Source organism: Vigna umbellata, chromosome 7 (genome assembly GCF_029865625.1).
Source record: "Vigna umbellata cultivar VRB3 chromosome 7, Vumbellata_1.0, whole genome shotgun sequence".
Taxonomy (NCBI): Eukaryota; Viridiplantae; Streptophyta; class Magnoliopsida; order Fabales; family Fabaceae; genus Vigna; species Vigna umbellata.
The window spans coordinates 22,234,672-22,260,546 of record NC_142171.1 but is presented as its reverse complement, the minus strand read 5'-3'; the positions used below and the strand labels follow the sequence as shown (position 1 = coordinate 22,260,546).

Here is a 25,875-nt window from a genome sequence, read left to right as displayed (position 1 = left end):
TATTCATTTGACCCTACAAAAACTGAAAGAAAACCAAATGGCGAACTCAAGTTACTCATTGATGAAAAACATGATTGAAACTGGGAAGAAGATAACCCACTAAAGTGACGCAGAATGAACTTAATAAAACGCTGCACCAAATAAAAGCACAAAGAGTTGTAGAACGATGTACCTCCGTGACGTTATGAGCTCCGCTCTCTGACGATCCGCAGAACCCCCGTTGCAGCTTCGTCCACCGACTGCGAATCTGAAAGGAAAAGGAAACATGGGCAATCCAAAGGAGAAATGAAAGAAATGAATGACAACAGGAAATAGAAGAAGGAAGAAAGGAAGATTGCGTACCTACGAGGGAGAAATCGGATGGAATGAAGGGGGAACTGATTTTGCGGATGGAATTAAGGGGGGAACTGATTTTAGGGTTCAGTGGAAGGGAGAAATTGAATCAGAAATTAGACGAAAATATTGGGTTTAGGCAGATGGGTTTAAGATATGAAGGGAATAAAATTTTAGGATTGTTAAAAGAAAACTTACGGTAAAATTTTTAGAGGGAAAAATGTAAAAGAATTAGTAAATGAAGAAAAAAAATATATTATTATTTGAGGAGGTTATAAACCTCTCTTAAAAGGAATTAAAACTCCCACAAACATTGTCAGTTAAATAATTTAAATTAAACATCTTAAGTTGTGTTAATTTGAGGGGGTTTTTTATACCCTCTCCAAAATAACCCCTCTAAATAAGATTTTTTTTGTAGTGTAAGTTATTCAGTTTTTAGTAAAAACAGATTAGTTTATTTTAAGTATAATATAGTACACTTAATTGTAATTCAGTACACTATAATTATTTTTGCCCACCCCTACCTCTCTCAAGTGTTTGTGGTTTGTGTTTACACTCAAAATACCCATTTAAGTAGACACCCTTGATATTTAGCAAGACTCTAACATTCACAAACTTTAGTAAACATGCAATTATTGATCATGAGGGCTGTTTAAGGTTTTATTGAGGCCAAGGCAAAGGTAGGAAATTTTCTTGGAATTTCTGAGCTTTTGAAATTGATATAGAAAGAGTAATGACACTTGATTTCAAAAACAACTCTATTTCTTGCTCTTTTAAGGAAGATTTTATTTATTTATTTTTCTTTTGAAAACTCCAAATTTTCATCTTCCTTTTTGCTTTTTTAATTGTTATTTTGTGGGTGAGGTACTCACCCACACACTTATTCCTCACTTTACTTCTAACAGAATCCATTACTCCTTCTTCTTTCCTAAGGTAAGGAATATATGATTTTTTTTTATTTGATAATGACTAGAAACAAGAAAAATAGGCTTAAGGCTCAAAGAGGGTTCCAATGGATTAATGTTAGGACAAGTTTATTTGGCCAAGTAACTAAAACAAGAAATGCTTCAATCATATCAAATCATGCATATTCACCTCAGTTGCACAACATAGAATCAAGCTAACTATTAAAGTATCAACAAAACATGGGCAAATCACAAAAAAAAAGAAATGGTATGGCACATGGTGGTCCATCCTTAACATTAAGCCTAAAACTCACATGGTTTCAAATTTCTTTCACAAAATATTTAATCCGGAAATTCTCAAGTCAACTCAATCAACAAATCATAGAAGCAATCCACTCATATCAACATGACTCATTTTTTTTCATTCCAGTTACTGATTCAAACTCTCAAATCCAATGCAAAATTTATTAAAAACAAACAAAATTAATTGTTTCCCCACACCCCACACTTAAACTATGCATTGTTCTCAATGTATGCCTTATAAAATGCAAACAAAAAGTATGAGGGAACTTACCTCCTTCACGGTGGAAGGAATGTTGGAGTGGTCAAATTCACTCCATCCATCGTCTTGTTCAGCATGTATTGATTTTCATTAAATATTCGCAGACGATGGCCATTAACCTTGAAGATTCTATCAGAAGATTCTTCCTTGATCTCCACTGCTCCATAGGGAAACACTTGTGTTACAATGAATGGACCTTCCCATTTGGAGCCTAATTTACCACTCATAGGCCCTACCCTGGACTTGTACAATAACACCTTTTGACCTATGTTGAAATCCTTTTTGGTCACAAGCTTTTGATCATGGAATTTCTTGGTTTTCTCTTTGTAAAACTTGGAGTTTTCATAGGCTGTGAGCCTAATCTCTTATAGTTCTTGCAGTTGGAGCTTTCTCTATTTCCCTGCTCCTTCCATGTCCAAGTTACAAGCTTTCACAGCCCAATAGGCTCGGTGTTGAATCTCCACAGGTAGATGGCAAGCTTTTCCAAATACAACCCTGAAAGGTGACATACCTATTGGTGCTTTGTAGGCCGTCCGATGTGCTCAAAGTGCATCATCCAATCTTGTGGCCCAATCCTTCCTATTTGGCTTCACTAGCTTTTGCAATATCTTCTTGATCTCTCTGTTAGAGACCTCGACTTTTTCAATGCGATGCGTCACCCCATACTTTTTCAACATATTCTCTAACAGGTTATTGCAAAAGTAGGTCCCCTGATCACTAATGATGGCTCGTGGTATTCCAAACCTACATAAAATGTTAGATCTGACAAAACTCATAACAACTCGAGCATCATTAGTCCTTGTAGCTATGGCTTCCACCCATTTGGAAACATATTCTACAGCAAGCAAAATATAAGAAAACCCAAAAGAAGAAGTAAAAGGACCCATGAAGTCAATACCCCAAATATCAAATACCTCACAATTTAGCATGGGTTGTTGAGGCATCTCTTCCCTCATAGTGATGGATCTGGCTGCCCTCTGACATTGCTCACAATTTTCATATATCCTCCGTGCATCTTTAAAGATGGTAGGCCAATATAATTCACAATCCAACACCTTCCTACATGTCCTTTGCGTGTCATAGTGTCCTCCAAAAGGTGATGAATGACAAAATTCAAGCACATAAGGTATCTCTATGTCAGGAACACACCTTCTTACAACTTGGTCACTACCAATGCGCCATAAGAATGGTTCATCCCATACATAGTACTTCGCCTCACTTTTCAGTTTGGCTTTTTCAGATTTGGAGAAAGATGGAGGAATAGATGAAACAGCCAAATAGTTAACAATGTCAGCAAACCAAGGTTTAGGATACATACCTTTTATAGAAGTTAATGCTAGCAAGACTTTATCAGGAAAGTCATCCTGAATAGGAATTTCATCTTCTTCTTTTTCAATCCTACTAAGATGGTCTGCTACTAGATTATGGGCTCCAATTCTGTCCCGAATCTCAATGTCAAACTCTTGGAGCAGTAGCATCCATCTGATCAACCTTGGTTTGGAATCTGCTTTCTTTAGAAGGAATTTCAATGCAACATGATCTGTATAAATAATGACCTTGGATCCAAGTATGTATGATCTGAATTTATCCAAGGCAAATACAACAGCTGGTAATTCCTTCTCAGTTGTGGTATAATTTGCCTGTGCAGTGTCCAATGTCCTGGAAGCATAATATATCACATGTGGTAGCTTCCCATTTCTTTGTGCAAGTACCGCTCCTACTGCAAAGTTTGATGCATCACACATCAACTTGAATGGCAATGTCCAATCAGGTGGTTTGATGACGGGAGTGGTAGTAAGTGCCCTTTTCAAGGAATCAAAAGTCGCTTTGCACTTCCATCCAAAGTCAAATGGTACATCCTTCTGAAGTAAGTTGGACAGAGGATTAGTTATCTTGCTAAAGTCCTGTATAAACCTCCTGTAAAACCCTGCATGACCAAGAAAAGATCAAACCTCTCGTACAGAGGAGGGGTAAGTCAATTGTGAAATAACATCAATTTTAGCAGGATCTACAGATATATCATTCCTGGAGACAACATGACCCAAAACTATACCTTGTTCCACCATAAAATGACATTTTTCAAAATTCAAAACAAGGTTAGTGATGAGAGGGTCGCACCTCCCACAAAAGTTGTGCATAAAAGAATGCAGTATAGTACTAGGAAGTGACTCCTAGGTCGTCTCTCAAGGACCAAATGTGGTTCAGTCTCAGATCAAACACATAGTGGGGGGGGGGGGTTTGAAAGTGTTCTTATGATTGGAAATAAACTAAATTAAAACACCAATAAGCAAAGCAAAATAAACAAGAGAACAATCCGGAAATCTCAAGAAAGCAATATAATATCTCTAATGACCAACATAACTTACTTAAGCTAACATTACAATTAAAATATCACGACCGAACAAAATAGATAACATTAAAGTAAAAGAAAATATTAAACCAAACTCTACAATGAACAAATATCCCAACACAATTTGGTCTACTAAAATTGTAACACTCAATTGAAAAGATGACAAGCAATTCCACATATAATGTAAAATATCCTAAGACAAAAGAAATAAGAAAACATAAATTTTTCTCTACCATTGACCGTGACCCATGTGCATCTACCAAAAGGGTTTGAAATTGCAAAGGCTTCTAAAACTCCTCTCTAGCCGTGACTTGTTGAACATTCCAGCAAAATAACCATGTGCTTCATTCTCCAAGAGAGTGCTCCCTTTAATAAATCACTGTTGCTTCACTTCTTCCAACTCCATTCTACAAAGTATTAATTCCTAAATTGCAAATGGGGTAGCCTTCCTCCGTGGAACGTGTCAGCTACTTACAAAATGGAATGCACCTTCCATACTTAAGCAATCACGTGACGGGACAATTCAAATCAACACCTACTACTATTCTTGAAGAAAAATAAAGACACCATCCTGGACCTACTCCAAAAAGTGCTCTTTGCTGCCAGCGATTTCTTTGTCCTAGTCACCGGCCATTTATCTTATCTCCGTACCAATCTACGTGCTACTCTTCTTCCAGCTCTACTTCCTCGCTGCATCCATTTCTCCAAAGCAAAGAAAATGAAGATGACTCACGTGTGTGCTGGACTTCCCACTTTTCTCCACCTAACCACCTCTTCATTCTCAAGGGAATTTAGTGCAGCGTTGCAAAGCAAATCAACCACCCTAATACTAAATAAAAAAACTGCAAGGTGCTCTTCAAATGCTAGAGTTGACGTGACACCACCACTTTCTCCTCTCAATGCGCTACATATTAAGCCAAAATGAATTCCCTCTTGCTGGACGCGAGCTGGATGAAATTAGCGCCCCTTTTCCTAAGAGCAAAACGAAAGGAATAACCATATCCATGTGGATGGCGGCTGCCTTCTTTTATTCCCATCCAGCACCGCATTCTCCCAAGTTCTCATCCCTTTTCCATGCAGCATCTCCATTCCAAGCCGTGCCAGCTCCTTTCCTCAACTCCACGTGTGCGCACCACCAAAATGAAAAGAAAGAACGCTCATTCACGGAAGGAGCACTCCAGGACAGTGCTTCCAGCTCACACGCAGTTCTCCTCCCAAGTAATCACCGCTTATGTATAAAGAAAGAAAATTGTCTTGCTCCTTTTCTCAGAAAACGAAGGTGCTTCTCCCATCATATCATCATCAAGCCATCAACGTGTATGAATCAAAAGAAGAAAATAACATTCAATAAAAAGTGTTGTAACTAAATGGAAGCATCTCTCCAATTGAAAAATTAAACTCCATGTAACAGTAGCTGAAAAACGTGTACACACCAACACTAAAAAAAATGTAAAACCGAGAGCCCCCAAAGAAAACCCAGACCGAGAGTGTGTGGGAGCGTCCCCTGCAAGTGGCGGCTGTCCCTTCTTCTAAGGCCGTAAGTTCCCTTTTTTTTTTAGGGTAGGGTCCACACAATAAAACCCTAGGGTGCTAAGTCATTAACTTCTAATTTTGGGTCTAATCTAATTTACAAAAAATTGACCCAAAATATAAGAGTTGATTCAAAAATTCTAAACTACTGAATTACAATTTAATTAATTCAAAAATATCTGTGTCGAGAGTTTTGAATTTATTTGGCATTCTTCCTGATGTCCCAAAATGTATTTCCGAAATTTTCCTGCACTTCAAAAAAAGTGCACTTAATCAGCTCAGAAAACCCAAATTAGCACAATTACAAATTTCCGATCAAATTAAGCAGAATTCGGAAAACGGGGAAATAACAAACAATTAAACACAATTCCCTGGTTTATTTAAGTGCAATAAACTAAATATAATTCAAGAAATAACGACTCATCAGTTAGTTTCCTCACATCTCTGACAAACTCTTGCAAGATTAGCCAAACAATTATCAAAAGATGACCCATATACACTAAAATCATCCATGAAAACCTCAATACAATGCTCCAATAAGTCTGTAAAAATACTCGGCATACATTGTTGAAATGTACCAGGAGCATTGCATAAACCAAATAGCATTTTCCGATAAGCATATGTACCAAAAGGACAAGTGAAGGTAGTCTTATGTTGGTCCTCTAGGGCTATACAGATTTGAAAATATCCAGAGAATCCATCTAGAAAACAATAATGTGACTTACCTGCCAAACGGTCTAGCATCTGATCCATGAATGGCAAAAGGAAGTGGTCCTTTCGAGTGACTTGGTTCAATCTCCTATAGTCAATACAAACCCTCCAGCTATTCTAAATACGAGTATGAATCAACTCATCCTTCTCGTTTTTAACGATTGTGATTCCAGATTTCTTGGGAACCACATGTACAGGGCTCACCCAAGTGTTGTCAGAAATGGGATATATAATACCTGCTTGTAGTAACTTGGTTACCTCTTTCTTGACAACCTTCATCAGTTGAGGATTCAATCTTCTCTGAGGTTGTCTCACAGGTTTAGCGCCTTCCTCCAAAAGTATTCTATGCATACAAAACGAAGGGCTAATACTAGGAATATCTGCCAAAGTCTAGCCTATTGCTTTCTTGTGATCTCTGATAACCTGTAATAGTTGTTTTTCCTGCTCATCAGTAAGCAATGCAGATATAATAACAGGGAGTTTCCCATCCCTCTAAAGATAAGCATATTTCAAATGGGATGGTAAAGGTTTCAACTCCAAAACGGGTAGTTGTACCACAGATGGCAGGATTTTACTGCCTAAGGTAATCTCTGCCACCTCAACATCACACTCGGACGCCACAGAGGTATAATCTATTGACACCGCGTCCTCAATATCACCTGTTTTACAATTTTCTTCGTCGTCCAAAATTAGGCACGACATGTTTGAAAAAGAAAAGTCCAAAGATGGAGAAAAAGTTGAAAAAATGTCCAAGAAACTAACAGAAAAATTATTTACAATTTCACTTAATAAATTAATACAAAACAGAGAATGCTCTTCAATTGGGTGCTTCATGGCTTCCAATACATTAAAAGGCATCTTCTCATCACCTATCTTCATGGACAGTGTGCCTGCATGCACATCTATCTTGGTTCGTGCTGTCATCATGAAAGGTCTTCCCAAGATAATAGTGGATGACTTGATTCCATCTTCATCCTTCATATCCAAGATGTAGAAATCGGCAGGAAAAATTAGCTTGTCTACTCGGACAAGGACATCCTCGAGCACACCTACAAGGTTAACTGTGCTACGGTTGGCCAGTTGAATGACCACACCAGTAGTCTTAAGAGGTCCTAAAGATAGAGAAGTAAACACTGATAAAGGCATTACATTAATGGAAGCCCCTAAATCTAGCATGGCATTGTGAAACTTTAAATTTCCAATAGTACAAGGAACAGAAAACATACCTGGATCTTTGCATTTTTGTGGTATTTCAATGTGTTTCTTAACCAAGCTTGACACATGATGAACAATCGGCAAGTGTGACCGAATCGTTTCAAGTAATAAAACTCGGTAAGACCAAGTATCGTTCTCCCAAAGGACTCACGGCCTAGTTTAGTTATGTGATTTGTTGATTATTTAAGACTTAAGAACAAATTGATTGGAGTTTAATATGCAAAAGACAGTAAATAAACATGTATGCATGAATTTGATCAATGGCGAAAACAGAATACAAATACTTCAATGAAATAGATGGATGAGTATGTTGTTGGGGCTATCAATTTCATCTTATCCACTCTCATATACTTTAGGAATTCAACATTCTTTTCATCAATTGTTAATGCCACTCTCTAAATCACCTTGCAAGGAGGCCTATCCTTAATTACCAGTTCATACAATTCCTAGCATTCCTAGTAATTAGTTCTTAAGTGCAGGAGCTTAACGGCAACCAATATACTATTGGGAGAAATTCCCCGGATCTAGATTTCCCCGTACGTTCCCGTATCGACAAAATCAATAATCATGGCAATGAATGAATTAAACAAAGCAAGCATTAAGCAAAGAGGAAAAACCCTAACTAATGATGAAAGAAAGCATAAGTCTTAAAAGTAAGATGTTAAAACAAATTCCATATATGAGAGTTTCACAAGACTACATTGATTCCCCAACAACAATATAAGGTTTAGTTCACCATATTCATGGTGAAACTAAATGAATAATAATGGAAGAATGAAAGATAAAACCCTAGAAAGGTGAAGAGGTAGCCTAAGCATCCAATATCTTCCTTCAAAGGGGTGGAAGAGAGAGTATTTGCTTCGTTTCTGCCAAAGGTACAAACCCTAGGACGTCCTAAAGCTTATAATCTGTCACTTTTTATCAATTTTTTTTTAATTTTGTTTGGCTTAATTCGTACTTGAGCTTGTTGTTTGTGTTCATTCAGTTGTTCCTTAGTGTTTCTTCATCATTTTAATATGTGCACTTTTTTTGTTTGAGTTCAAATTCAGATTTATAAATCAATTCCAGTTTCTGTCATGTCTTGTGCAAATGTTTTTGCAGTTTTACCTTTGTCACAATGTTTATTTCAGTTCAACTTTGATTTCTTTCGTTTGTCATTGAATCCAGTGCACTTGCTAGCTATATGTTGATCTATAAAGCAATGGCAGTAAGTCAGCTTTGATCATTTGAGCTCACAAGCATGGGACACTTTTGTCCAGTCCACATTCTGCAGAAAAACTCATTTTCTGGTTTGATTTACTATAATCTGTTTCTGTCCAAATTTTTGGATTCTAAAGTTTGAAACAAGTTTTTTGTTGAGTTCATATATGTTTCAAGTGTTAACAATCAATAATACACACTACATTCCAAAATGAGTGGTTGAGTTCTTCATAATCTGTTTTCCAAATTGTGCACAATATTTTTCCAAATCTGGTGCATTAGGTATAAGTTGTTTCAGACTAGATTTATTGGTTCTTAAGCTTTGAACAAAATTCCTTGGTGTTGTTCAGCAGTGCTGGAAGTCTAACAACTCATTTTAATAACAGAATTGCAAAATGAATGGTTGAGTTGATTAAATTCTAGATTTCAAAACTGTCACAGTCTAAATCAAGTGTTTGCATCGTTCTTGTTGTCTTTGTTTGTGTCTTAGGTCCTTTAATTCTGCTAGCTCATATTCTATAGCTAGATCTAGTCATTTAGGACTTCCTTATGCCTTTGATTGTGCCACCCAACTTTGTTCTATTGCTTTTTGATTCTGGTCCAGTTTTTGCTTCAAAATGATGCATAATTAGCAACTCAACCTGTGATTTGGAGCATTTGGCTCTTTCAGTGCAGTTTCAACATTGGTGCAGGTGTATTTTACCTTTTGAATTGTTCATTTGGTCAATTTTACACCATTTGGCGAATTTTACATAATTATTGTTCATTTGGACAATTTTACACCAGCACTACAAAATCAGGTTCCAACCATTGAATTTGCTTAATTTTTGTAAGTGGACCAGTGAGTTTCGGGTGTGGTTTTTTTCCTCGCTGTTTGAAAGTTTGAACACCTTCAATATAAGCATATAAAGTTGACTGAACCATTAGTTCTGTCATAAAACCACTGCAACTCATTTTTGCATCTCAAAGCACCATTTTCACATCATTTTTCTGGTGCAGAATACCTTTTTTGTGCTATTTGGCATTAGCCATATTCTAATTTTCATTTTTGGATTGGCAAAAGCTGGGTTTAAGTTTCCAATTACATTTATATGCTTATCCAAGTGTATAGCAATCATAAAAAGCAATTTAAACCCTACAATCCATATTTTAAAGGTCAAAAACCACAAACACAAAATTTGTTCTTCTTCGTGGCATTTTGTCAAACAATTTTGAATTTTATTAAACAGTTTCGAAGCACACAATTTCATCACTGTTTTGAGTCTTTTCTTGCTTGTTTAATATGTTCTAGTGCCTCTCCTAGGTTCCTTTTGTGTTCCTTCTGTGATTCCAAGCTTACATTCACTTGAATTCAACTTGTTTGGCTTCTAATTTGTGCCCAAAATATGTTCTGCGAAAATTCATTTTTGGTGCAGCAGTTGGTTTTTGTTTACTGTTTTTGTGTTTGTTTTGGGTGCTGTGACAAATTGGTGCAGTTGTTTTACCTTAGATTCCTTGCTCCAAGGGGGTAACATCTTAGGAAGTGGATGAGGTGTTAAAAGGGCCACAAGCTTGGACTCCAAGAGCACTTTAACATTGTTGGTCCAACAACCATTTCAGTAGCAAAAACACATCACCTTTGGTCTTCAACCAATCTGAACTAGCAGCCCCACTTGGCTTTATTTCATTGTACCAACATTGAATTGTAAATTTGTCTTGGTATCACGGAACCTTTGTAATTTCTTTCCATTTTGTGTTCATTTTCAACTTAAAGTGGCTTGGAAAAATGCATTTCAAGCAGTTCCAAGTGCACCATCAAACATTGTAATAGCTTAGTTTCCACTTCTTAGTGTGAAAGTGTGTCAAGGGGTTCAAAGTGTCACTTGCACTTTCACTTAGGACCGCATAACATTTTCCATTTGCATTGTTTTCCTTTACTTTGCTTGCTTGACTTTTATGTTTTAAGTCTCCGTGATACATAGGAGCGCGTTTCATTTGGATAAACCTTCATTTGGTTTCTAGATGCATAGCATTCTTACATTTAAAAAGTTTTGAAAGATTTCTACCTAGACACTAAGGTAAGAAACAATCAAAGACACTCTGTCTAGGAAGGACAAGGTTCTTAAGCTTGTCCATTTGTGACTCACCTCTCCTTCCTGGGAGCTATTTGGTTCATTTTACCTCTAGAATCTTTCTAGAAATCCTTCACAAAAATCAAAAAAAGTTTTTGATGTCTTGTTATACTTCCTATCCGTCTTCTTGTTCATATAGGTCCTCTTGGTCTTCTAGTTTTGATCAATCCATTAGTTTCAAAGAAATTAAAAGAAAACTTAATGAAGCTAGAAGAAGGACTTGATCCTTTCATGAATTTGATTGGATTCTTGATCCTTTCATGAATTTGATTGGATTGAGGGTGAATTGTAGAAACAAGCTAGGGGAAATATTCTATACTTTGGAGCGAATATTGGTGCATTAACATACCTAGCTTGGGAAAAGGACATTAATGACATGCATCCATTTATTGCTAGAAAAAGTAAACCTAAATCCTATTTTTATTCTAGCAATAGTGAATCTTATGTCCTTAGTCTCTACACATCTAGATTTGAAATGCATGTAAGAGAGTGGTGGGATGAGAGACAATATCATGTTATGATAGGCAGAAAATCTCCCATTCATAATTGGTCTGAATTAAAATCTTGCATGAGAAAAGACTTTGTACCTTCAATTATTAAGAGAAACCTCCAATTCTTGAGAGATTACATTGAAGAAGGAAAAATATATCTTGAAAGCTTAAATGATAATGGTTTCCTTATTAGAGAACTAGAATTTAAGATTAACCTTAAGGAGCTGCAAGCTAAGCAAATAGAATTAAAACTAAAAAGAGATGTTGAGAGACAAGAAAGAGAGAGAGAAGAAGAAAAGAAACAATAAGAAGAGCGACAAGAAAGAGAGAGAGAAGAACAAGAGAAACAGGAAGAAGAGAGACAAGAAAGAGAGAGAGAAGAAAAGAGAAAGGAAGAAGAGAGACAAGATAGAGAGAGAGAGAAAAGAAAAGAAAGAGAGAGAAAAAAGACAAAGAAGAGAAGAAGAAATAAGAGAAGAAAAAAAGAAAAGAGAGAGAAGAGAAGAGGAAAAGAAAAGAAGCAAGAAGAGGAAAGTAAAGAGAAGGAGCTCTTGCTAATGATGGCAACTCCTACTCTTACCATCACCATGGAACCTAAAAGGGAAGGGTTCTCATTCTTTACTTCTTTTCCATTTATTGTGCACTCTTCCATTATTCATTTTTCTTTTAAATCTATTGTCATCCCATATTTTGTGCAATCCATTTCAAAATATGGCAATTCAAACCTTGAGTTAATGTTACCCTTGTGTAAACAAGTAACTTAAGATAAAAATTCAGTAACTTGGGACAATGGAATTTTCCATTTTTCCAAGCCTAAATTTCTGAAAATCTTTTTCAAAAATACAAGACTTTTCTTTTGTCTTCTTATCTTTGTTTACATCTTCTTCATCATACTCATTTTTGCTATCTTTCGTAGATTTATTTTTGATCCTGGAGGAACATAAAAACTAAAGTTGTGCTTCTTTCTTTCTTCCTGATTTGAGGACAAATCGTTTTTAAAGAGGGAGGGAATGAGGGCAACCCGTTTAGGGACTTTCCATCCAAAGAAGTATCAACTTTACTCTAAGTCCAAGAAAGGGAAGTTGAATAAAGGACTTAATCTTTTATTTCTAAGTCTTAGCATGTTCTCTTTAACTAATTCCATTTACATTGTTTATAGGACAATAAAGATTGGAAAGTTCCTAGGAGAATTGCCAAGCAAAAAGGAAACAAAGGAAGCAAAAAAGAATGTATGTTGCAACTAGCCATGAAGCATGTTTTCCACACTTTCCATGTGCAACACGTTCAACATGGCTCTTCTTCACTCTGAAGCACACTTTACAAGTTTTCCACGTGGAACACAAGCCACACCGTGAGCCATCTTCATTTGTAGCACATTCTCCATGCTTCCCACGTGAAAAATGCAACTCACTTTCATTAGTTTTCAACACATGTAATTAGCATAATTCAATAGCTTTCCTTGCACACTTCCAAGCTCATCTTCTCATATAAAAGAGAGCTTCATCGTTTGTAACCTTAACTTGAATTGTATAAAGAAATGTTGTTGAATTGTCCAGCCAGTTCTCACTTTCAAGTTCACTGACTTGTGCCTTTTTAGCACACTTATCCTCTAGCTTCCTTTCCCCTTGGAAGGTCGTCTGAGCTAGAACCTCTGCCTACACAATCTAAAACCGCACCAGACAATTCATCAAACACCTTCTGTGCACCTCCAATTGCATCTGCGTTTTCCAATTCCGCTGCCACCTCTGATCCAAGAAGCTTCTCATTCTTGAAGAGTGAAGCTCCTTCTATCACCAATCACCTGTGCATTCTTCAAGTCAATTGATCAACACTTGCATTCATATTTATTTTCTGCATTATAAACACCATTATTTTGTTCACAAGTCTTAATTAATCGAGAAACCACATAAATATCTAAGCCTTGAGTCCCTTGGAAAACGATACTTGGTCTTACTATTTATTATTACTTGATACGATTCGGTACACTTATCGGAGTCTTAACAAGTTTTTGGCGCCGTTATCGGGGGTTCTAACTTTTCTATTCGTGTGATTATTGATTAGCTTTGACTGGATTTTTTTTTTATTTTAGTGTATTTTTCTTTTGTTCTTTTGTAAAAGTAATTTTTAGGGTTTTCTTTTCTTGTATATGCAGTATATAATTTGAACTAGAAGCAACAAAACCTCAAAACCTGAAAGACCCATATAAAATAAAGATATATTTTATTTTATTCTTATGTTTTTTTATATTAATATTTATTTTGATTTGATATTGGGTGATAAAAGTGTTTAAGAGTTGTATGAAAATTCATTGATAGTTATTGCTATTTTAAATTTCGAAAAGGAGGTGGGCTTAGTGGTAGATAGTTGAGCTGTGTTTAGAAGGCATCGGTTCAATCATTTGCCACCTTTAAAAAGTTTTCATTTTGTTGGATTAAGGTGTAGGCCACAAATAATTAGAAAGTTGAGATTTGGAGGGGTGGTCCGGTGGGGGTTGACAACCAATAGAAGTTGAGATTCAATCCCTTTATCCGTGCAATTAGTGTACGTATTCTAAGAGAGAAAAAACCCTTCTTTGATCTTTTAGGGGTCGTGTGCTAGATTCAGGGGAACTGTTTTTATTACGTTTTAGTGGGTTTCCTTGTTTGTTAATCCTTTGTTCCAGAAAAAGAGAGAAATTAAGTTTTGATATTTTGCATACCCTTTGTTCTCTTTAGTTGCAAGTTTTATTTCTTTAGTTTAGAAGAGAGAGAGAGAGTTTTCGTCTTTTAAAATAACCTATAGAATTCTACTACGTGAAGTTGAACCCACCTAAGGCAAGGAAAGTGAAAACAAAGTTCTCTTTTATGGATGACCGACTTTGGCATTGTATAGTCAACTGTGAAAAGTCCATTTTTATCTTGTTTCCTAATTTAGATGCTTAACGGTTGGGCACCTCTTTATTTCATTCAAAGCACAAATGTTACACCTTAAATGTTAGGTTGGTTAAGGAAAGTAAAATAAGTCTAAAAGGGAAACTTTAAGGTGGCTTTTGGTACAAAATATTGGGAGTAAATAGGAGGATATTTTCGGTTATTTTGGGAATAGATGGAGTGAGTTTTGAGGAGTCTTTTTAGGTTAAGTCTGGAAGGAAGATTGAGAGGAGTTGCGAAAAGGTAGGAGCCAACCATAACCATATTTTCCAATTTCCTCCCGACAGAGAGTGTGTTCCAAAGAGGTGGAGTCATTTTGCCTTTGATAACGACAGCGGTTATATTTGCCCATAGGTAACGGGAACCGAGCATATCCAGGTGAGGCAAAAAGTCTACTACTTTTGGCCTCGGGTGTGAACCGAGATATAAAAGGGTAAGATACTACCTCGGTTCATCCTTAACCGAAGTAGTACATGTTTTGGTTTTTTTTTTTATTTTTTTTTTCGTAGGACTTTATGCCTTGGTTCCTACTGAACCGAGGCAATATGTCCCCTTTTACTGCCTCGGTTGTCTAAAACACCTGAAGCAATAGCACCATATGTGCTACCGGTAAGAAACACAACCGAAGCAGAACACACTTTTGAAACCGGGCCTAAAGAAACCAAGGTTGTAGCTCCTTGACAAAACAAATAGAAGCTTAAAAAATTATTCAAAAAGTCATACGGTGCAGAGGTGGCAGAGGCTTTATGCCTTGGTTCTGTGGGAAACCGAGGTAGTATCACCTTTTATCAGCCTAAAATTTTGGCAGATTCAGTGATGCAGGTGTGGCAGAGGCTTTATGCCTCGGTTCTTCATGAAACCGAGGTAGTATTACATTTTCATAAAGTTGTCAGCCCCAAAGTTTGGCGGGTAGGGGGTTTTCGGTTCTGCATGCAGCCGAGGTGGTAGCTTCGTTATGCTTCAGTTCTGCATGCAACCAAGGACTATAAGGTCGCCTTAATTACTGATCTGTCACCTCATTGTTATAGGCAGCGGTTTGGTGTAAAATGAAGCATATTGTACGAGTTTAAAAGCAAATATTGTACTAGTGTGAATAGAGATAATCATATTACCAATTTAATAGATATCATCCATTTTAATATTGAAAGAATTAATTGTTACAACAATTTCAAAATTATACAGTATAATTATAGTGTTCGAGTATTTGTTGATAAATCTTTGCTAAATTACAAACTCAATTAACAAAACTAAAATAATAAACTTAAAACAAATGCCACTTTATAAAATAATGATAGTGATCACGTTATATCAAGTCAATGGGTATATGAGTATGGAGGGTGACATGCTAGTTATAAATGTGGAGTTTGTGTATTTTATACTTTCGAGGTTTGTCTAATTAATTATTGGGTTGCTTTTGATTAATGCATTTTATTCAAAGGTGTTTATATAACGACTTTCATTGATTACAGTGTAATGTCTTTTTGTTAGTTTAGTGAGTTTTCTATCAGAATTCTTGATAATTAGACATATGTCAAATGTTTTAAATAACATTTGACCAAGAGATATATATATATATAGGCTACACTAGTACAATAAGGGGAAACGACAGCGGTTATTTTTGGCTATAGGCACCGGTTTCCCAACCGAGGCATATTCAGGCGAGGTAAAAAGTCTAACACTTTTGGTCTCGGTTGTCAACCGAGGCATAAACTTACCCTCTACTGCCTCAGTTCACCTCGAACCGAAGCATATGCGTTGAACGTTTTTTTAATTTATTTTTTTCGTAGCACATTAGGCCTCGGTTCTTCGTAACCGAGGCATAAAGTTCCACTTTACTGCCTCGGTTCTGGCCCCAACCGAGGCAGTAGATCCATTTTTTGTTTTTTTTTTCTCCTCCGCTACACATTCTGCCTCGGGTTTGACCATAACCGAGGCAGTAAGTTGGCTTTTGACCTCGGTTTTGACCAGAACCGAGGCATATAAGTACGTTTTTTTTTTAAAGTGGGGTCTGTTTCTGCAACATTCCCAATCACAGAAACAGACCTGCATATCAATTTATAACCAGAACAGTCCAGAATATTACAGAAACGTATATTTTAAATGAAATTCATATTAAAACATAAAATATATTGAATGGAATCATAAATCAAATTCTTAGAAGCATAAATCAATCCAAAATGGAATCATAAATCAAGTTTCAAGCATAAATCAATGCAATGTACATGTTCAATTTATAGTAACGTAGAAAAGCATAAAAGAACTTAGAAACATAAACTTAAAACTTAGTATATCCTAATATCTACTACATACTATTATATAAATGAATTATATATCTTGCAAGTGTTTTCCTCACAAGTTGGATTGACTTCTCTGGAATTGAAGCAGTCCTATTAAATCTCTGCATAAAGTACAATGATTTTAATTAGTGTATATGAAATCCAAATATAGAGAACATAAAATTCAAACTTAAATATTACCGTTTCCCATCCAGTGGTGTAATGTGCACGAATGATGGTCATCATCCAAAACATAACGTAGTAACCACATTCATATGACCCCATTTGTCTATTACACTACAATATATCATCATAATTATAAAATGTTAAGTAACATCATTTGAATGGAAGCAAATGTAACAAAGTATGGACTAATATACCAAACCTTAAGAGAAACCCATGCAAGCTTTTTAGCTGTAGCAGTAGATCTCCCAAATAACATCATATGTGCTGCAAGGGAACTATCAAAAGAAATTCTTTTAGCATACATTTATATAAAAAAAAAGGACCAGACATTGAGATTCTTACCAATCTACTGCATGTCTAAGAGGGCTGGGAGGAGACTTATGCAATGAACAAAACCAAACAGCCGTGTTCTCCGGTACGGAGATCACAAGTAGCTGCCAATGACACCTGAAATTGGTAATAACTTATGAATGATATACCAAAATTAATAAATGAATGTGTTGAAGTTAACAAACTTCACTTACCCATGTATATAAGGGAGAAAATATATCTCCTTCCCCGTTCCAAAGCAGGTGGTGATGTATGTCTGTATATCATCAAATTTATTTCTCTCATGAGTCATAGAAGGGTCAATGAACCCATATACATCGTTGAACCCCTTCTTGTTACTAACATCAAACAGATACCTAAAATGAAGAAATAATATGATGTAAGTAAGTTCATAAAATACTAATATATATAAAAGTTTTCATAAACTTACATCATCCACAGCTGAATGAGTGTAATATTAATTTCATCTCTCCCCGACGCAAGCTCCCTAACATCTTGCTGATGCAAGTACAATGGGATATGAGATTCTCTTCCAAATGTAGTAGAATCCCAATGTACATTCATCGGCACCTCTGAAATGAGTTTAGCAAGGTCGTCTAACGCACCAAGAGGGTCATCCTCAGATAAATGAGTCTTCTTCGGTCTAGGACTTCCCTCTTGACCTATCTGCTGTTAAATGCAAAAATGGTTGTTATAACGTGGATTAGAAGTAAATATTAAAATTGAGAAGTATATAGTACGAGTGTTTACCGAGGGATTAGATACATGACCAACCAAATGTCTAGGCCAGGCGACAAAGGACCTAAGTGCTTCTTCCACAGTGAAGAACTCATCCGTAGGCACAGGAAGAACGGCATCCGCTATGACAACTTCATCGACCGTGACCTTGACCTCATCTTCTGCAAGCTGTACCCCATGCACTACAGTGGCTGTCTCATACACTGTACCACGAGCCACTAGCATGGTCCCAGTATCAGAGAGAATATATAACTCACATGGACGAGTGTCATCCATGTCGTCTCCTGGGGCACCGGCAGCTGAGCAACTTCCTTTACCGCTTCTACCTGTCAAATTAAATGTTAGTTTATGCAAAAAGTAAATTAGTAAGCAAAAATAAATAACCTTACCTGTAGGGGGCACAACATGTTCTGCTACAGGAGATGGTGGAGGACGATTGCCATAATCCTCATAATGCTGCTGGAACTGGCGCGCAACCAATTCAGCAACTTCATCATATAACTCTGCTCGAACCTTCTTTGTGATCTCCTGCGTCATCTCTTTTCTTATTTCCTCCTTCATCTTTTCATATGAATATGGACGCGAGGAAGACCCAAAAAACTGTCGTATGCCTATGCCAGTCCCAGCAGCACGCACCCGTCCTGGATGCTCAGGTCGTCCAATAGCTGTGGCAAGAATATCTTGACGACCTTCTTGTGTGAATTGACCTTGGGAGCTCTGCTCAACCAATGAGTCCTATAACATAACAAAAGTTCAAAGTCATTCGAAATAGCTATGTAAGATATATAACATAACAAAAGTTCAAAGAAATGACATCTTACAATTCGTTCAGATATTTCTCTGGCAGACTCCGAAGTGTAGGAGCCCGATGGTCTCATACGGGCTAACTTCCACTTGTCGTGCCGAGATGGTGGTGAAGGAGGAGGAAGAGGGTCATCACCCTCAGAAAGTGGAAGTCTACTATCTGACTTCTGCTTCATTATTTTCTCTTCAAGCTTCCTATATCCACCACGAGACAGGAGGTGTGGATTTTTATTCTGAGCGCTTATTCCCTGTGCTTTTGACCTTTTTTCCTGTGACAAAAATTAAACAATTGTCATGGTAAATAATTATGAAGGATGAATTGAATGATTTTACTACACTTACCTGCCACGCCTCAGAAGAACGAAGCTCTACAAACTGACGCCATGTTTCTTCGTCAATTGCTGAATATTTGGAACATGGATTTTCATTACTTTTTGGTCCAAATATATATCTAGACGTCAATTTTGTCTTAAACCCTCGAAATCTTTCTGCAATTGCAGATAAACACCTATTCCTTAAGCTCTCAACGTTTGGCATATCAAATGTTATCTGCAACAAAGAAAGTAATAACCTTATCACAATACAGATTTATCAATAATGTGAATATAGAATTTGGAGTAATATTGCTTAAATTACCAATAGATCTTGCCAGATGAGATTCCGATCAGCCTCAGAAACATGGTCAAAGGATGGAGTAAGTATAGAGATACGATCACGTGCTAGTACTCCAAGGTAAGACCTAAATACATCTGCATTTGGGCCAGATGCAACTCCAGTGACCACGTCAATAATGACAGGTGCCCTCTCACCTGCATTTCTTCTAAGTATTAGTTGTCGTAACCTCGTTGCTCCTCTCGTCCGTCTAGAAGTGGTGGGGACTTCATCGCCTGACGAATGAGGTGACTCAGCCATATATCTGTCACAATAAATAAGATGAAATATAAATAAAACACTTACACATATTACTTAACAAAAGCCATAAAAATTTAAACAAACATGAAATTCATACATAATCATATGGATTGGTCATATATATATTCCCTCATTGTGATCTTCTCGTATTGCTTGTATATCATCAATTAGAGGGTCGTCATCCAAATTTATTGTCGTTTTAAATGGATGGTTGTCAGCGATATGAATATTACTTAAATTCTCTTCTTTATCTTCAATTTGCCTTTTTCCTTGGAGAGCAACATACCAATGGTCAGATGCAGGATCTTTGACATAAAAAACCTGACTTGCTTGATATGCCATGATGAACGGTTCGTCTCTATAACCAACCTTTCGAAAATCAACAAGTGTCATACCAGATTCATCTATTTTGACACCACTCTTATTGTCTACCCACTTACATTTGAAGAGTGCAACGGAAAACTTAGTGTAATCAACTTCAAATATCTCTTCAATTCTACCATAGTATCTCATGGAACCAACTACAGGATTTTGATCTTTGGATGTGGAAAACTGTAGCGACTCAGCTTCTAGACTGACGCCACTATTTTGAACTGTGCTTTTATCATCCAAAGTTTTTGTATAGAATGTGCAATTATTAATTTCGTATCCTGTACAACATACAACATCAAACTTCAAGCCATTTGCTAACCAGAACAAAGTCTTAGAGGACCGTGATTCTTTCGAAACTTCAGATTTGAACCAGGACAAGAATGTTCTGTTATGCTCCATCAACTGCCATTTCTCTGATTGTCGTGGATACTTGTCCCTTACAACGGCTTTGTGAGCTTCCAAAAATGGGATCACTTCATCTGTGTTGTTTAATATGTATAGATGTGCTTGCATCAATTCTTCACGACTTTTCGTCACCACATTCACACCTCGGATGCTTTTACTTGTAGAATATCTACTCAACCATGATGTCCGAGGGACTCCTATCGGATTTGCTTTAGCCATATACTCAGAGCAAAACTCAATACTTTCTTCAGCAATATATCTTTCAATCATCGAACCTTCTGGACGATATTGATTTTTGACGTACCCTTTCAAAATCTTCATATAACGCTCAATAGGGTACATCCATCTTAAGTATACTGGTCCACACAACTTTATTTCTCTGACCAAATGAACAAGTAAATGCACCATGATGTCAAAAAAGGATGGAGGGAAAAACATTTCTAGTTGACACAAGATGATGATAATTTCGTTTTGAAGTTCATCTATCCGTACGCATGGTAAATTCATCCACCCTCTATCCGTACGCATGTTTACTGAAATTGTTTACACAATCTCAATAATCTTGAATGATCACTTTGATCGTGTTTGTATTCAAGGTGTGACCCTATCCCATTCAAGAAGATTCACTTTTTTTAGTTTATTAAACATATCAATTTTAAACAACATATCTTAAATTTCACGAAATTTTGCCAGCATTTCGCATTGGTCTTCAGGTTACACGAAATGAAAGTGATTATAAATCACAATCAAATATGCACCCGAAGATCAATACAAAAACACAACGGCAAATTTTCATGAAATTTAAGACATGTATATTAAAATTGATATGTTATAATAAACTATGAAAAAGTTATTACTCTTCTTAAACTGTCCAACCGGACAATTCAAGATTCAATACTGTCAAATTATGTCTACCATCTCTTTCTATTCATTTGTAAAAAGTACATTTGTTGAAAAAAATCTAGAGATAGTAAACAATTTTTGTATTGAATCTCAAACGGGAAACTAAGGCTAATTCACAACAACAAACAATATATTAAAGCAAACAACTCATGATTTCCAACCTTAAACTTTATCTAATCATCAAATCAACCAATTTAATACAATAATCATTATACCAATATAATCATCAAATAACAATCTAATAAATACATCAATCTCACAACAACAATTATCAAACAAATATCAAATAAATATATCAATCTCACAACAACAACAATTTTATCATCAAATAACTATATAATTCTATTTCTAATTCTATTTCTAATTCTATTTCTAATTCTATTTATCACCAATATATCATCTCACAACAATATTTATCAAACATATATCAAAATTTTAATATCAAAATTTTATTATGAAAATTTTTTCAATCCAACAGTGAATGTGAATTCAACTAACCGTGAAATGCCAGAAACAAATGGAAGTGGACGAGGCACGGTGGCAATTACAGTGACGGAGTGTGACCGACGGAGGCAATAGCGTCGTCGGAGTCCGGCGCGGAGGCAGCAGCGTCGTCGGAGTCCGGCGCGGAGGCAGCAGCGTCGTCGGAGGCAGTCGAAGGTGAGAGGACACGCAGAGTCGTGGACGGTTGAGGACGGAGAAGGAGAACAAACCGAACACCGGCGATGGCAGCACGAGCGCGGAGGGGGAGCGGCGGTGAGGAAAAGCAAAGTGGTGGAGGAACAGTGCAGAGGAGAAATGTCGCGTGAGGGAGAAGAAGCGTTGCAGTTCTGGAAATATAAACAGGCTTTTACCTCGGTTAATCAAATAACCGAGTCAGAAAGGCCCTACTACCTCGGTTATTCTCAGGACCGAGGCATAAACATCTAATTTTTCAAATTAAATTTGGCTATATGCCTCGGTTTTCCGCCAACCCGAAGCGGAAAAGGCTCTACGGCTTCGGTTAAAAGCAACCGAGGTAGTACCCCAGGGGCAGATCAGAATGTTCAGAAGGAGCAGTTGAGAATGTGCAGAGGCGCAGGCTATACTGCCTCGGTTCTGGGTGCCAACCGAGGCCATAACCCTGTTTCGAAAAAGTTGTCAGTGGCAGCAGGCCAACGTGGAAGGCAGAGCAGGATATACTGCCTCGGTTCTTAGTGTTAACCGAGGCAGTATCTTCGGCTTCAAAAAGTGTGCAACTGAAGCGTCAGAGTTTTTTATTATTTTTAAACATATATGCTTCGGTTGCATCTGCGAACCGAGGCAGTATGTGTATTAGGCTTCGGGTTATTTAGAACCGAGGCATATAAGTTGTTCAGAATTACAGTAATGCCACCGCCTTTTTATACGCTTCGGTTTTGACAAAACCGAGGCGTAATGGGCGAGTTTAAATCTGCTTTTTTTACTAGTGCTATAACAAGTGTAAATGGTTAAAGAAAATTGGAGAAAATAAAGGTGTTTTAAATTTCTTAATATGCTATGGTTTAGGCAAAAAATTAATTATTTTATTCTATTAGTTTGACAAACTGATCAATACTTCATCTTTTTCTTTTCATATCAATTGTGATTGTTAGTTTTGCACCGTTTGAATAATTTATTTTAATAATTCTAAATATATTATTTAAATTACTTTTCTAGTTTTTTGCTGTGTTTCTCCATCTTTCTTTTTTTATCTCTTAATGGACTTTATTGTTTTGATTAGTTTTTTATAGTTTTATTTTTCTTTTATATTTTTTCAAGATCTTAGTTTTCTCCAAATATTTAAAAATTATTTTTCTTTCCCTGTCATATATATATATATATATATATATATATATATATATATATATATATATATATATATATATATATATATATATATATATATATTTTTAAAATAAGAAATTGAGAGATATATAATTACACTTTTTTAGTGAGGATTCTTTTTAAAACCTATTTTTTTTTTCATTATTTTAGTTTTGTAACCAATTTGTCTCCGAAGATGGTAAGAAAAGACACTCACAAAACATTCATGAGATATATGCCAAAGTGGTAAGTTAATATAAAACAAAATTGTAAAATAGTACATGGCAATATGTATAATTTGGTTATGTTTATTGAATATAATTTTGTTATGTTTTATATTTTTTATTTTTGTAATAAATTTTTATATAATGATAATGAATGATCAATTTTGAAGTATCAACAAACATAATCGAGATATTAAAATTTATTGTAATACCTAATACGATTTTATTTAGAAATTTCTTTTCATTTCAAAATTAAAATTAAATGAAATAAATTATGTCTGCACAAGTTTTTCTTCTAAATAATTAAAATTAAAATTAATTTATAAATAATTATTTTATAAATAATTAAAATTATAATTAAGAAAAATCATAGCAAATTAAAATTAATTTATAAATAATTTGAAGAAAAAATTTGAAATTTTACGTAACTCTTTTACAAATTAACTTTACTTAAATTAATTTTAATTTTATAAATTCAATTTCATTATCTCTTTTTCAAATGTTATTTGTTGAAACTTATATTTATCGATGAATCTATTATAAGAAAAATTATGAGTTGCGATATCATATAGGAACATAGTGAGACATAAACAAAATAATCATATTTTATTAAGAACTAAGAGTACATATCACTCAGAAGATGATAAATTGCATAAAAAAAAAAGATTTATTTAGGTGGAGGTGGTGCTTGGTAAATTGGGAGTAGTGGTGCTGGGTGTAATGGTTGAACTGGTGTTTGGTGTGGGGGTGGGGGTGGTAGTGCCTGGTGTGGTGGTGGTGCTTGGTGTGGTGGTGGAATTGGTGTCTGGTACGGTGGTGGTGGTAGTGGTGCCTGGTGTGGTGGTGGTGGTGGGTGGTGTGGATAATGGTGGTGGTGTAGTGGTGTTGCTTGGTGAGGTGGGCAGTGGTGTGGTGGTGGAGGTGGTGATTGGTGCGGTGGGCAATGATGTGGTGGTGGAGATGGTTCTTGGTGTGGTGGTGGAGGTGGTGCTTGGTGTGGTGGACATCCTTGACAATTATCGCATGAGGATTGATCAATGAATTCTCTTGCTTCTGTCTTCATCATGCACAAATCTACATCACAAAATTCTAATTAAGAATAATGCCAAATCAATTTTTCAAATAAAACATTAACCCTAATTCCCCACAAAAAACTATGTGAAAGATTTGATTTCATATTATAAGAAATCAAATGAGTAGGTAGTGTAGAAGAAAATGACTCATTTGAATTGGAAAACTAAAGGGAGTGAAAATAACATCATTAATAACCTGAAGTCATGATCAAAAGAGTTAACAAAAATGTCATATTGACAATTGAATATCTTGAAGACCCCATGTTCTTCAATGAACATGTTGTTCAACCATAACTATTCATCTATATATACTCAAATGGTGGAAGTAGTTTCACACAAAAAGACAAAAAAACATAATTATGCCTCTTTAATAGTAATTATGTTAACTAATACATTTAATAAAAATTTAATACTGTGTACTTTTGGTAAATAATTGTGAACTAAATGTGAGTAATGATATCAATTCACTTTAATTATATATATATATATATATATATATATATATATATATATAAGGTAATTAAAATTAACGAAGATAATTTTATTTAAACTATAAATTAAAAAAAATCATAAATAATAGGTCTATTCGAGTTTAGATTAATTTGAGATTAGTGAGAAAAACAATGGAATAAAATGAAGTAATATATTATTATAAGGGTGATGAATCTAAATTATTATTAAATGTGGTGACATGTGAGTGTAAAAATAATTTATATATCTTCGTCAAAATATTTTTATTCTATAAGCTATTGCCTTGTTAAAGAGCTAAACACATGTAAAGATTATTGAGTCATAGGGTTAAGTTGAATTTGGGAGAAACAAATTTTCACAATTTTCCAAAGGTTATGAAACAGAAAAAGTTGAATTATAAACTAAGAAAATCTATAAAATATTTTAAGTTATAAATTGTGTTGACGAACATTCATTTTTACTTATTTTTGTGTATTTATTTTCGTAAATAAATAATCCATTTCTTAACTTTAATCTTGTTTTATTCTCAAGTTTATTGTATTTTTTATTGTTTTTGTATTTTAGTTGTTTTATGCTTGTGTTTTCTATAATATATTTGTTTAAGTTTGTTAAATAAGCATGAAGCATTTGTGATGGAGGACAACAAGTTAGAACTCATGGGAACATGTTTTTTATAAGAATAGATCATTTTGGAGTACATAACTATGCTGAGCGGCAACAAAATCGAACGCAACAATGTAAAGTAAGAGAGCTATTGGTGTTGTAGAGGAGCCCGACGTTGAGCGGCACAAAAGTAGGATTGAGCATCACCTCGATGGCCCGAGCAGTGGTTTGACAAAGAGCCCTTTTGTGTTTTAGTGTTGACAAAGAGCCCTTTTGTGTTTTAGTGATATGACATTGAGCGGTGTTGATATTGCGCTGAGCGACAACGTTGCTGACATGTCAAAATAAGGTGTTTAAACTTTGCAAGCTTTTGAAGATCCTTTTTCTCCGACATTTCGCTCTTGACCTAAGGCGACTGAGAGAGACCCTTGAAGGTT

At 35.6% G+C, this 25,875-nt stretch overlaps 1 protein-coding gene across 1 annotated transcript; it reads right to left on the bottom strand.

Moving 5' to 3' along the window:
• Positions 1 to 23,871: 23,871 nt before the first annotated feature.
• On the bottom strand, positions 23,872 to 24,637 carry LOC148195423 (uncharacterized). The gene is made up of 2 exons (XM_088095425.1): positions 24,561 to 24,637; positions 23,872 to 24,365 (listed from the first exon to the last, which is right to left on the bottom strand). Exons 1-2 carry the CDS (start codon positions 24,625 to 24,627, stop codon positions 23,959 to 23,961), a joined length of 474 nt encoding a protein of 157 aa, XP_087951551.1. The 5' UTR covers positions 24,628 to 24,637; the 3' UTR covers positions 23,872 to 23,958.
• Positions 24,638 to 25,875: the final 1,238 nt, after the last annotated feature.

Excerpts from the sequence above, each read along its gene's own strand:
- LOC148195423 (XM_088095425.1), bottom strand. The coding sequence starts at position 24,627 with ATGGGGTCTTCAAGATATTCAATTGTCAATATGACATTTTTGTTAACT. Across the intron at positions 24,366-24,560 it reads TCTTTTGATCATGACTTCAG|ATTTGTGCATGATGAAGACA; the intron begins GTTATTAATGAT and ends TTTGTGATGTAG.